This window comes from Chaetodon trifascialis, chromosome 13 (genome assembly GCF_039877785.1).
Source record: "Chaetodon trifascialis isolate fChaTrf1 chromosome 13, fChaTrf1.hap1, whole genome shotgun sequence".
Taxonomy (NCBI): domain Eukaryota; kingdom Metazoa; phylum Chordata; class Actinopteri; order Chaetodontiformes; family Chaetodontidae; genus Chaetodon; species Chaetodon trifascialis.
Window position 1 is genome coordinate 26,409,085 of NC_092068.1, and position 12,806 is coordinate 26,421,890.

The following is a 12,806-nucleotide window of genomic DNA, read 5'->3' on the forward strand; positions in this document are numbered from 1 at the left end:
GAGCAAGCACTTGGCGACAGTGGCGAGGAAAAACTTCCTTTTAACAGGCAGAAACCTCGAGCAGAACCAGACTCTGGGTGGGCGGCCATCTGCCTCCACCGGTTGGGTGAGAGAGGAAGAGCAAGAGAGGGACAGACAGACAGACAGACAGACAGACAGACAGACAGACAGACAGACAGACAGACAGACAGACAGACAGACAGACAGACAGACAGAAATGCAGTCAGAGAGAGAGAGAGACAGACATGCAGTCACAGTCACAGTGGATGTAATAACAGCAGTAGCAGTTGCAGTGGATGTCAGGCAGGGCCAAGGCAGGAGACGCGGCTGAAATCCACAATCCAGATTCAGCCACTGTGGAACCTGCAAGACAACCAAGCACAGAGACTCCGGCGAAGGAGCTAAGTTAGTAACACGCCGTGGTAGGACATGAGAGCGTGCGGATGGAGAGGGACAGAAGGACGGAGGAGCTCGGTGTATCTTTGGATGTCCCCCGACAGTCTAATCCTATAGCAGCATAACTAGGGGCTGGTCCAGGACCAGCCTGAGCCAGCCCTAACTATAAGCTTTATCAAAAAGGAAAGTTTTAAGCCTACTCTTAAATGTAGAGACAGTGTCTGCCTCCCGGACAAAGACTGGAAGATGGTTCCACAGGAGAGGAGCTTGATAGCTAAATGCTCTGACTCCTGTACAGAGACAAGTCCTTTATCAGATGCAATTAGAAGGTCATAGGTAGTAGATGGTATGAAAATCAAAGATAAAACATGCAGACCCAATCAATGTGAAACTTGTCTACAGGGATACAGGCAATTTTCCCAAAACAGGAACTGACAAAGTGATGTACGGGCCAAGGAGCCATTAGAGCTGGTACACACAGACCTGGGTGGGCCTACTGCCTCAGAGTCATTTGAAGGGTACAAATATGCAATCACTTTCACTGATGACTTCTCCGGTGCTATCTATGTGTACTTCCTTAGGAATAAAAACAAAGCAGTTGAGGCAACTAAGCAATTCTTAGCTGACACAGCACCTTATGGTAAAGTAAAACGTCTGAGATCAGACAATGGGACAGAGTTGGTTTCAGAAGAGTACCAGTCATTACTGAGAGACAACGCTATAAAGCATGAGAGATCAGCACCCTACTCCCCCCATCAAAATGGGACAGCGGAGAGGACCTGGCGTACACCATTTGAAATGGTCAGATGCACGCTGATCGAATCAGGTTTACCTAAAGAGTTGTGGCCTTATGCAGCCAGGACAGCTGCAGTCATACGGAACAGGTGTTACTGTAAGAGAACAGGGGAGACGCCCTATGACCTTTTTACTGGAAAAAGACCAAATTTATCTAAAATGAAGAAGTTTGGTTCAGAGTGTATGGTGTATGAGCAAAACCAGAAAAAGCTAGACCCAAAAGGCAAAAAGGGAATCTTTGTTGGTTTTGATCGACATTCACCTGCTTATTTGGTTGATTTTCCAGAGACAAGGTTCAGAAACACAGACTGGTCCACTTCATTACAAAGAGCGTGACTGAAAGTTACACACAGACCGACCAGAGGACCACTTTGTAGAGTGGGTAACAACACCAAGTCAAACTAGTCAGCCACTGACCGAACAGATGGAGCAGAAAGACACAGACATCGAGCAAGATTCAAAATCGGACAGTGACACAGAACTTATCACTGACACACAGACTCCACGTACCACAGGTAGAGTCAGAAAGAAACCTAAATACTTGGAGGACTATGAATGTGCAGCGCAGAGCAGCGAGATAACTATTGACTATTGTTACTGGGCTACAGTTGGGCTGCCACAGATCTATAAAGAGGCTACAGCATCACCAATGTCTGAAAAGTGGAAAAAGGCAATGGAAGATGAAATAGTTTCATTTAAAGAGAACAACACCTACTCACTTGTACCGTTACCAGAGGGTAGACAGGCAGTGGGGGGAAGGTGGGTGTATGCTCTCAAAGAGAATGATAAAGGAAATGAGGCATACAAGGCCAGGTATGTAGCAAAGGGGTATAGTCAGGTAGAGGGACTTGACTATTCTGAGACGTTCTCTCCAACAGCCAACTTAACGTCACTGCATGTGCTGATGCAACTGGCCGCACAGCATGACCTGACACTAAACCAGATGGACGTTAAGGCCGCATGCTTACATGCGCCTATAGACTGCGAAATATATATGGACCAACCTGAAGGTTTCCAGGTTAAACCCAAGAATGGTGCACAACTTGTGTGTAAGTTAAACAAATCAATCTATGGACTTAAACAGCCTGGTAGGAAGTGGAACATGATGCTCCATGAATTTCTGATTGAGAAAAAGTTTGTACAGAGCCAAGCAGACCATTGTATCTACAGATGTGCAGCTGCAGATGTGTCAACAATAACACAGTGCTTTCGATAACCTGACAGCGGATCTGTGGGAAGGTGGCGCTGGGTGGAGAGACACCAGGAGCGCTGAATTCAAACGGCTGGTGTGGAAGCTGTGGGCAGGGTGCTGACAGAGATCCGTATCTCACTCAAAAAAGCGCGGACGGTCTTGTTTCACACTTTGTATGTGTACCAGGCCTTCAAAAATGAATGGTTTGAAGCATTCATCTGGCGTCTCGCGGTCAAAAGTGACAGTGTTATCACCGGCTTCTGCCCTGATTAAACCAATGCCTTTTGGCTGCAGTGCACAATGCGAAGATGCAGATGTGCCACGAGAAACCTGCTGCTCTTTGTGCTTAAGTGCTAAGCAGTTGGCAATGACATGTTGTAGTATCTGGCAACACACGTTGTGTGTGCGTAATGAGGTCAGAGAGTACGTGACCTGTATGGGAGCGAAGTAAATAAAGAGCATGGTGATGTGTAGTTAAAACTACACTTGAAGCTGACGAATCCGCGACGATGCACAGAAAAGAGCTTTGCTGCTACATTTAGCAGGAGCTGAAGTCCAAGACATCTTCTTCACTGGATGATGCAAACAACGGTGGATATGACGGTGCAGTAAATAAGCTGAATGCCCATTTTACACCGCAGAAAAACATCCCCTATGAAAGACATGTGTTCAGACAAGCAGAGCAAGCACAAGGAGAGTCCACAGACAGTTTTGTGCATAGATTAAAGAAGCTAGCAGCTACATGTGAGTTTGGGGACAACAGAGAGGATTTCATACGTGATCAAGTGATTGATAAATGCTCATCAAACGCACTGAGCAGACAGCTGCTGCGAGAAAAAGATTTGACACTCCCAGTGCTCCAAGAAATTGCAAGAGTGATGGAAACAGCAGATTATCAGGCTGAAAGGATGGAAAAATTGACAATTAATGCTGTAGGAAAGAAATGTGACAAAAGTGGAGATAAATCTGTAAGATCCAGATTCACCAAACACCAAAGTCAGTCAGCACGTGATGAGCACAGCATCAAGTGTTACAGATGTGGGCGTGCTGGACACATGAGCCGTGAGTGCACAGTGACGAAGAACAAAAAGTGTAATAACTGTGGAAAAGAAGGACATTTCACAAAGATGTGTCAGACAAAGAGGATGCATAAAGTAAACCGCAGCACCCCGCAGTGTGTCACAGGTCGCAGCCCGGCCGAGCTACTATTCAACCGCCAGATCAGAACCAAACTCCCTGAACTGTCAGAATCCCGGCTGCAGCCTACAAGACACGATGCTGCTGTTCGCACAGCTGATGCTGTGAGGAAGGAGAAGGGACGTATAAATACAGACAGAGTCAGAAGAGCAAAAGAAAGCAGGGTGACAAAGTGCTCTTACAGCAACAGAAGAAAAACAAACTTTCAACACCATCTGAACGTGACCCCTATTCAGCGATGGATCGAAAAGGTCAATCAGTCCTTATTGAAAAGGATGGCAAGAAGATGATGCGTCATGCATCATTTGTGAAGCTACGGGTTGAGCCTGAAGAAGACGCTGCTGAGCCGAATCGTGTAACTGGCACTGCTGAAATAGCGCCTGATGACGCTTCCCAGCAGCACAGTAGAGCTCAAAGAACCAGCAGGCGGCCAGCTCATCTCACACACTTTGTGGCTTAGACAGACAGTGACAAAGGGCAGCATAATCCCCGCTACTTGTCTTAATGGCAGGGTAGAAGGGGAGGGATGTAGTATCTGGCAACACACGTTGTGTCTGCGTAATGAGGTCAGAGAGTACGTCACTTGTATGGCAGCAGGAGTGAAGCAAATAAAGAGCATGGTGATGACTGTCCCAGCGGAGTATGGTTACTAATGCTAAAAAGAAGTTGAAAACATTACACAGGTCCAGCTTTGTGACAGTAAAAGCGCTCTCTGTCCTCCCTCCTTGGGCTACGTGCTTTGTGAATGCTGCTGTGCTGCTGTAGTATACTGGGACTGATCAACACAGACTGACTGGACAACAGTCTTGTGAGTGAGCGCATATTCGTCCGCAGGCACAGAGCGGAGGTGAGAGTGGCGACTTCCTGTTCAATCAAATATACCACCATGCTCAGACAAACATTTCTCACTGTAGGTCTGATGAGGGGCTTTTTATCATTTCTAAATGTCTGCCTGTACGCTGCAGGGACCAGCTCATAAGCACGTAAAATAGCAGCTTTAACCTTAAATCGTAGTGCGGGCTGTCCTCCACTGGGAGCGCAGCTACAGTTTCCTGAGCTTTCCCACCTTACACTGCACAGGAGACACCGCACCTCTGGCGGCCACTGCGATGCGGTAGCGATGCGTTCGCTAAGTAGGAGTGCAAAGTACAAAGCAAAGTACGAGTCTACTTCAGTTTCTCGGAACACAGTAATTACAGCAATGTGTTTGCTAATGTCAAAAGGTTTTTGAGAAGTGGTAGAGGAAGGAGACACCTGGGGCATCAGCGAATGCTCTAGGGTGCGCGAGGGTGTCTCTGTGAGCCTCGCGCCGCTTTGTCAGCCTCGATTTCCAGCTGTTTTATCTCCAGCTGGATCTGCCTCTCCTGTGTCTTTTCCTGAGCTTCCATCTGGCGACGTGCAAGCTGTACGATTAGCTTCGCCTCCACTCTGGAGTCAGTACTAACAGACAGCGGACGAGCCACCACTTTTTGTTATGACCCAGCTCGCTACGGGTGAGCCTCGGGCTCTAGCTGGCGTAACCGCACGGCTTTGTCAGCCGTTTTATCTCCAGCTGCCTCTCCTGTGTCGTTTCCTGAGCTTCCATCTGGCGACGTGCAAGCTGTACGATTAGCTTCGCCTCCGCTCTGGAGTCAGTACTAACAGACAGCGGTTCATACCGAGGCAGCGTGGACGGAGTTTGCGGCCGCTCAGCCGTTCCAGTCTCTGCTACTGAGACTGTTGGAGCACCGGTAGGATCACTCTCCAGCATCGCTGGCTCTGGTTGAGCCAGCACCAAGAGGATCTCTAACCCCACCCGCAATTTGAGCCAGATCATCTCTGTGGCAGCTGTCCAGCTTGTCCGGGAATCTTTTAACATATATCCCGGACGAGACACAACTTTTTGTTACGACCCAGCTCGCTAGATATGAGCCTCGATTTCCAGCTGTTTTATCTCCAGCTGGAGCTGCCTCTCCTGTGCCGTTTCCTGAGCTTCCATCTGGCGACGTGCAAGCTGTACGTCCAGCTTCGCCTCCGCTCTGGAGTCAGTACTAACAGACAGCGGTTCATACCGAGGCAGCGTTAACGGAGTTACTGCTACTGAGACAGTTTGCGCACCGGGAGGAGCATCTTCCGCCGGCACCCCGATCATCTCCAGCTCTACCACTTTATCTAGAACAAGAGCTTTAAGCTCCCTTTTCAGAATTTGTTTCTGGAACGAGAAACTGAAGTAGTTCGCAACTTGCGCCAGATCATCTTTGCGGCAGCCGTCCAATTTGTCCAACGAAGGACTGGCCAAAAACTGCTGCAAAGCGAACGACATCACCACCACACACACAGTTACTAAGACAAAACCATGTAAACACTCTGGTTTAAACTATAACTGACCTTCGGGAATCTTTTAACAGATATCCCGGACGAGCCCCCGCTTTTTGTTACGACCCAGCTGGCTAGGGGTGGGGAAGTAACAATGATTTAAATCAAAGTATTCAAAACTGTTTTAAATTACAAAAGGCAAAAGACCAAGACAACGAAAAGAGCGAGTGGGTGCTTTTCAAACAAATGAAATAATCCAAACCAAAAGAAAACTCTCCTGAAATGAGAGTTAAACTAAATATAAAAGAGACCTAACTAATACTAACCAAAGAAAACTCTCTAAAAATGAGAGTTTAACTAAATATAAAAGAGACCTAACTAATACTAACCAAAGAAAACTCTAAAAATGAGTTTAACTAAATATAAAAGAGACCTAACTAATACTAACCAAAGAAAACTCTCTATAAATGAGAGTTTAACTAAATATAAAAGAGACCTAACTAATACTAACCAAAGAAAACTCTCTATAAATGAGTTTAACTAAATATAAAAGAGACCTAACTAATACTAACCAAAGAAAACTCTCTATAAATGAGTTTAACTAAATATAAAAGAGACCTAACTAATACTAACCAAAGAAAACTCTAAAAATGAGTTTAACTAAATATAAAAGAGACCTAACTAATACTAAGCAAAGAAAACTCTAAAAATGAGTTTAACTAAATATAAAAGAGACCTAACTAATACTAACCAAAGAAAACTCTAAAAATGAGTTTAACTAAATATAAAAGAGACCTAACTAATACTAAGCAAAGAAAACTCTAAAAATGAGAGTTTAACTAAATATAAAAGAGACCTAACTAATACTAACCAAAGAAAACTCTCTATAAATGAGAGCTACCTAAATACAACACCAAACAAAATGGAAAACAAACCCTCCTAAATGAGGCCTACTATTCAAATAGAAACAAAACGAGAAGCAAAATACAAGAGAAAAGCACCCCTAAGCCTACTGAAGCTAACAAATCAAAACTAAGTGTATGTACAAATCAGCCCCCCCTCTAAACCTAGCTCAGTATCGAGTCTGGTTGCCAAACAATACAAAGAGTTGAACTCTGACAATCTGTCACCTGCTGCTACACAAGTTGAGTAACCTGCACCTTTACCTCACTGTGACCATCACTCTGCTCACCAACGCAGAAAGACTCGTTCTTCTCCTCTGTCTTTCCCTTGGTTTTGTTCTTTTTCTTGTCCTTCCTCTCTTGCTTTTCTTTCCTTTTCCTCTCCTTCATCTCTGCCTTGTCTTCCTCTGTCTGTCCAGCCTTGAAGCAGTTCAGGTGAGACCAGAAGCTGCGTTTCTTCTTTGCCACTGCCTCCTTTGGTGTCTTGCAGAGATTTTCCAGGTTCTCCACCTGCTCCATGATGGTCTCCCATTTGTTTGTGTTGTTGGCTTGCTGCTCTGCGAGCTTCTCCTGGAGAACTTCGATGCCTTCTGTGGCCTCTTTGAGCATGTCAGAGAGAGAGTCTTTTGCCTCTTTGTAAACCACGATTTCGGTGTCCCTCTGTTGGAGCTGCTGCTCCAGATGGTTCACCGTCATCTGCAGTCTCTCCTGGTTCTCCTCCATCTCGCTCTTCTCCTGGCACCAGGTCTGTTCGCTCTTGACCAGCTGCTCTGCAAGCTTCTCCTCGAGAGCTTCTGTGGCATCTGTGGCCTCTTTGAGCGAGTCAGAGAGATGGTCTTTCTCCTCGTTGAGATCCACGATTTCAGTGTCCTTCTGTTGGAGCTGCTGCTCCAGATGGTTCACCGTCATCTGCAGTCTCTCCTGGTTCTCTGCCATCTTGCTCTTCTCCTGGAGCCAGGTCTGTTCGCTCTTGACCAGCTGCTCTAGGAGCTTCTCCTCAAGAGCTTTGGTGTGGTCTGCAGCCTCTTTGAGCATGTCAGAGAGATGGTCTTTCTCCTTTTTGAGATCCACGATTTCGGTGTCCCTCTGTTGGAGCTGCTGCTCCAGATGGTTCACCGTCATCTGCAGTCTCTCCTGGTTCTCTGCCATCTCGCTCACTGCCCCCTGTTCCAGCTGGGACTGGGGACTTGATGTCAAGGTCTCACTGCTGTTCGTCTCTTGAGAGCTGGCTTTCAGAAGCTCATCCCGTCTGCAAATTTCTCTTTCCAAGTTGGAGACACTGTAGCTGAGTCTCTTCTTTTCAGTCCTCAGTTGATCCCTTTCATACCACGCCTGGTTCAACTGGATCTTCAGATAGTTGATCTGGCTCTGACTGCGATGAAAGGCATTTTGCAGATGGAAGAATTCAGCGGGATGGATTGGATGGGCCTGACGAGCAGGACCAGCCAATGGACCGCTTTGGTAGCTTCTGGGGTTGCCTCTCTCCGCCATTGGACTGTCTAGTAGGCTGTAGTTGTCTGTAGTAGAGAGCAGTTGTCTGTAGTAGAAAGCAGTTCTCTGTAGTAGACACTAGTCACCTGTAGTAGACAATCTCGTAGTACAATGTGTTCGTCAGTAGCAGAATAATAATCAATCAATAAATGAATCGATGTAATAATCTGTACTGTGGAACGCGTATCTCTCTTGTGTGTAAATCCAAGGTCGATACTGCTCTGCTGGGGTTCGCAGCTGAATTTATTGGTGTGGCATCAAAGCCAATTCCATTCTAGAACTACATCAAAGCCACTTAGAACTGCATTAAAGCCACTGCAATCCCATTGGCTGCACACATGATGACACATTTGGTGGGCGGGGCTAATCCAGGAACACATGTTCCATTCTTTTTGCTTTGATCTTTTTTTTTTTTTTTTTTTTTTAAGATTCTTCCATCAGGCTGTGAGATTTCTGAACTCATCCTCTGCACTTCACCATAGAAACTGTTTTAATTTTTGGACCTTTTATTCATTTATTCATCCATTTTTGTTTTGTGAGGAGCATAAAGGGAATATAGCTGTCCTTTCATTGTGTTGTACAATGACAAATAAATGAACCTTGTACCCTGAAACATCAGAACAAGAGACAAACAACAGTTTAAGAGAGTGTCTTTGAGAAAAAGTTGAAGGTTCAAGAAGCCTGTGGACATATGTAAAAACAGGGAAACATCAGGATGTCATGAAATCTGTTTGGTCTACTCATCAAGTAACTGCAAGACATTTCAGCACGACGAGATGGAGCCAGAGGCTAAAACAGCTGGTCCTCAGAGAAAGAGACCACTTCAGTGTGTGGACCAAAATCAATGTGTTCAGTCCATCTTGTTTGTTTAATTGCATATGAAAAGTGGAAACTACCCCACATATCATCTTTGATGGCGGCCTCAGTGTTAGTTACAGTTAAAGTGTAAAATTACTCACAAATCAGTCATAATGGGCTCTGTCCGTGTCACATGCTAATATTATCTCATTATCACTGATGCATTATGTGAGAAGAGCTATTTTCACTCATTTTATATCCTCTGAGGTGGCTTATTTCACTCCATGAAAATATTTTGGATTCTTTCAGCTCATTGCAGGTTTTGAACCTTCATCTGCAAAGCAACTCGAAACTACAGCTGTCAGAAAAACAGCGGCCCGTAGCCCCGCCCCTGAGCAGAAGCACCTTTATGAACCCAATGTAAAACATAAATAAAACGAACTGTCTAAATAAAGTTCCGTTAAAAACAATATAAACAAATATACTAAAAAAGAGGGGAAAATACAGTTTAAACACAAACAAATCGTCCTCTGATATTTCTCAATTTAAAGGGTGTATAGAAATCACGATGAACGCCAGAACTAACGTCAATCGTTTGCTATTTTGATTCGGACACAAATAGCGGTCGGACTCAGTCGCTTAGTACAGCGCATGCGTGAAGGACAATATGGTTACGAAAACTGTTGTTACATGAGAGTTTTTTAAGATAAATTGAGCGCAAACTTTGTCCACAGACAGATATTCGCTGGCAATGGCAGAAGAAGAGGAGACGAAGAACAAGGTCAGAGCCTTCGGTGACTTTACGTCGAAATAAACATTTTAAATGGAAGAAGCTCGATAGCTTTCAGTGTTTAGAAGGTCACTGGCAGCTGTTAACGTTCAGAAACGGTTGACCTGCTGCATAAAGTTCTCATAGTTTCGTTTGGTGAAGTAGTGTTACCTTAGCTTACTGAGGCTTTCATTTAACCCAAAACCTAATTCTCATTAGCCCACAGCTAATGTTAGCACACAGCTAATGTTAGCACACAGCTAATGTCAGTTCACAGCTAATGTCAGTTCACAGCTAATGTCAGTTCACAGCTAATGTTAGCCCACAGCTAATGTCAGTTCACAGCTAATGTCAGTTCACAGCTAACGTTTAGGTTAATATTAACTTCACGTCACAGAATCGAAATGCATCTCAAGTCAACATGAGCTAAATTGAAGCCTTGTCGCTACCTGAGCGGTGACATTAGTTATCCGGTAAATCCCGATAGTTAATCGCTGTCTGTTATCTGAAATGTATTGTCTAAACCAAACCCCGTTCAAATATGTGATCATTAAAGATGAGCTCATCCCCCGAAACGAGACTTTCTTAAACAGTTATCATTCATGAAAATCTTTGCTGAATTGTTTCATTTGAAAAAATCGGTGAATCGATAATTCACTTAGAAGCTGTGGATTTTAGTAAAACACTGAAAACAAGTCAACCCATTCACTGCCCCCCAGCTGCAAACGTTACACTGAACTGAGGGGAGTTTTTCTTGGTGTAGTGATGAGATAAAAATCAAAGATTTCACACTGGCTGATTTATGGATTTCTTATTGTTTTCATGCATTAGAATACCTTCAGTACATTTGCATTCAGTGACCATTTTCCACTGCGTTTTTAGGAATTCACAGTAGGTTTTCAGTGTCACCTAATTCTGGAGAAAAAGTCACATGTTGTCTCTGCTTCTGTCTTTGTCCTTCCCGCCTGTCTGTCCCTCAGGGTTTCAGGCTGCTGGGGTTCCTGGATGTCCAGAGCATTCCCTGTTCCAGAGAAGCCATCCTGCATGGAGCCGGGGGCTCGTTAGCTGCTGGCCTGCTCCACTTTCTGGCCACCAGTGAGTCTGAACTGTGTTTGTTTGTGTTTATCTGGACTTAATGAACTTTGTTGACTTAGAAGAGAAAGTGTAGCTCTCAAAGAATCAAAGTTCTATTTAACATTTTATGTACTGAGGGAAAAGTGTGTGTGAACCCCGTTTGCGCTGTTGTCCGCAGGTCGGGTGAAGAGGTCTTTTGACGTGGGATTTGCAGGTTTCATGGTCACCACACTCGGGTCCTGGTATGTTGGCTGACTCTCCATCCTTTTCTTGTCTTGTCTTTCTTTTCTTTTTTCATACGCTGTGATTGTAACAGAAACCCTGACGTGTCTCCGTCTGCAGGTTTTACTGCAGGTATAACAAAGCCAAGCTTCGCGTGCAGCAGAGGATGATCCAGGGCGGCATGCAGAACAAGCTGGTGTATGAAGGGACCGCTCTAGACCCCACCAAAAAACCTGCAGCAGAAACGCCATCAGGACCCTCATGACCCCCCGGTCCGACAGAGACTCAGTATCCATGTTGTTTTTTTGTTTTGTTTGTTTATTTCTCAAAGGACTGACTTCAGCTGCTGCAATGGTGGAAGGAATCAAAGCTCTTTTCATGTTTTAGTTTTGTCATCCAAGATTTTAGGATAAAATCTAAAGTATTAAGCTGCATTTGCACCACAGGAACCGAGGCCTAAATGAAGCTCCAGGGACATTATTTTACCCCCGAACAGGCCCTGCTCAGAGGTAGTGCTTTCTAAAAGAACTTTGGGGGTCTAATGTCTAATCTTGTCTGGTCTGTAGAAGGAGGTGGAAACACAGACGCCAACCGACTGAAGGACCTTTTAGCTCATTGAAAGTAGTTCCTGCGACTTAAGTTCTGGGTGCTTTAGGTGGATACGTGGCTTTAGATCTCATACTCCAAGCTGGATCCTTAAAGATTTAATGTTTTCTGACTGATGTTCTGCCTGTAAAAGTCTCATTCTCTGAAACGAACAACATGCTGTGAATTCGCTGATTTCTCTTCCATGTCCACACTGAAGGGGCGGGCATGCGGCACAGGTCCCCGTCTGGAGCTTACCTGAGGACATTTTCCTTCTATCTGTCAGTCAAAACACCTGCTGTGACATCACTGATTAGGGCGTGGCCTAAAGTGTAACATACCTGAAAGTTTTAATCCACGAGCAGCAGCTTTCTGTGACCGAGGGCTGAATCAGCCTTTAAAGTTCACCTGAAACCCGGATGTTTGATCGTTTAGTATTTAAGAGTTGAATATGTGGAAAATAAATGATGTGCTGATGTAACAGTGAATGTTTCATCAGTGGCTGAAATTGTTGCATCTCTATTTTTCCTCGGAATAACTTCATATTTACTCAACTAATCAATTAGCATGTCTGTAATTAGTCCATTAACTGAAATATGTCTCTTAATTTGAATAACATGTTTGATATTTTATAGATTAAAAAAGCATCAGTTTGTCAAAGCAGACATCAGCAGATTAACAGAATGATGATTAGTTTGTGGACGGATCAGAAATATCAGCTGAATGATGGTGAACTGAGCGTGGTTCATGAGCTCAGCACGTCCTGCTCTCTCTCAACTTTTTGGCCTCTGTATGCTGCGCCGGCTGTCAGAGTGACGTTGTTACAGGTCTGCCTGCAGAAATGCGCCCGCTGTCTGACGTTCAGCCAGGTCTGCTGGCTGTTGTACGACCAGACGACCAGCAGAGGGCGCTGCACCCCTCCTCACTGTTCACCACATCATCAGGCATGAAGTCCCGCCCCCTGTACCTGTGAGTCTAACCTGTTTCAAGAATTCCACTGAGGAAGTGAAATGTGATCAATCACATCAAACGACATTTAAGTCTGAATTCAAACTGGTCCAGGACCTCAAACGCTCGCCGTCAGTAGCTT

General features: G+C 44.9%; 1 protein-coding gene across 1 annotated transcript; it reads left to right on the top strand.

Annotated features, from left to right (window-relative positions):
- The first annotated feature begins 9,703 nt into the window (after window positions 1-9,703).
- On the top strand, window positions 9,704-12,221 carry cox20 (cytochrome c oxidase assembly factor COX20). The gene is made up of 4 exons (XM_070977862.1): window positions 9,704-9,847; window positions 10,816-10,930; window positions 11,088-11,151; window positions 11,252-12,221. Exons 1-4 carry the CDS (start codon window positions 9,818-9,820, stop codon window positions 11,394-11,396), a joined length of 354 nt encoding a protein of 117 aa, XP_070833963.1. The 5' UTR covers window positions 9,704-9,817; the 3' UTR covers window positions 11,397-12,221.
- Window positions 12,222-12,806: the final 585 nt, after the last annotated feature.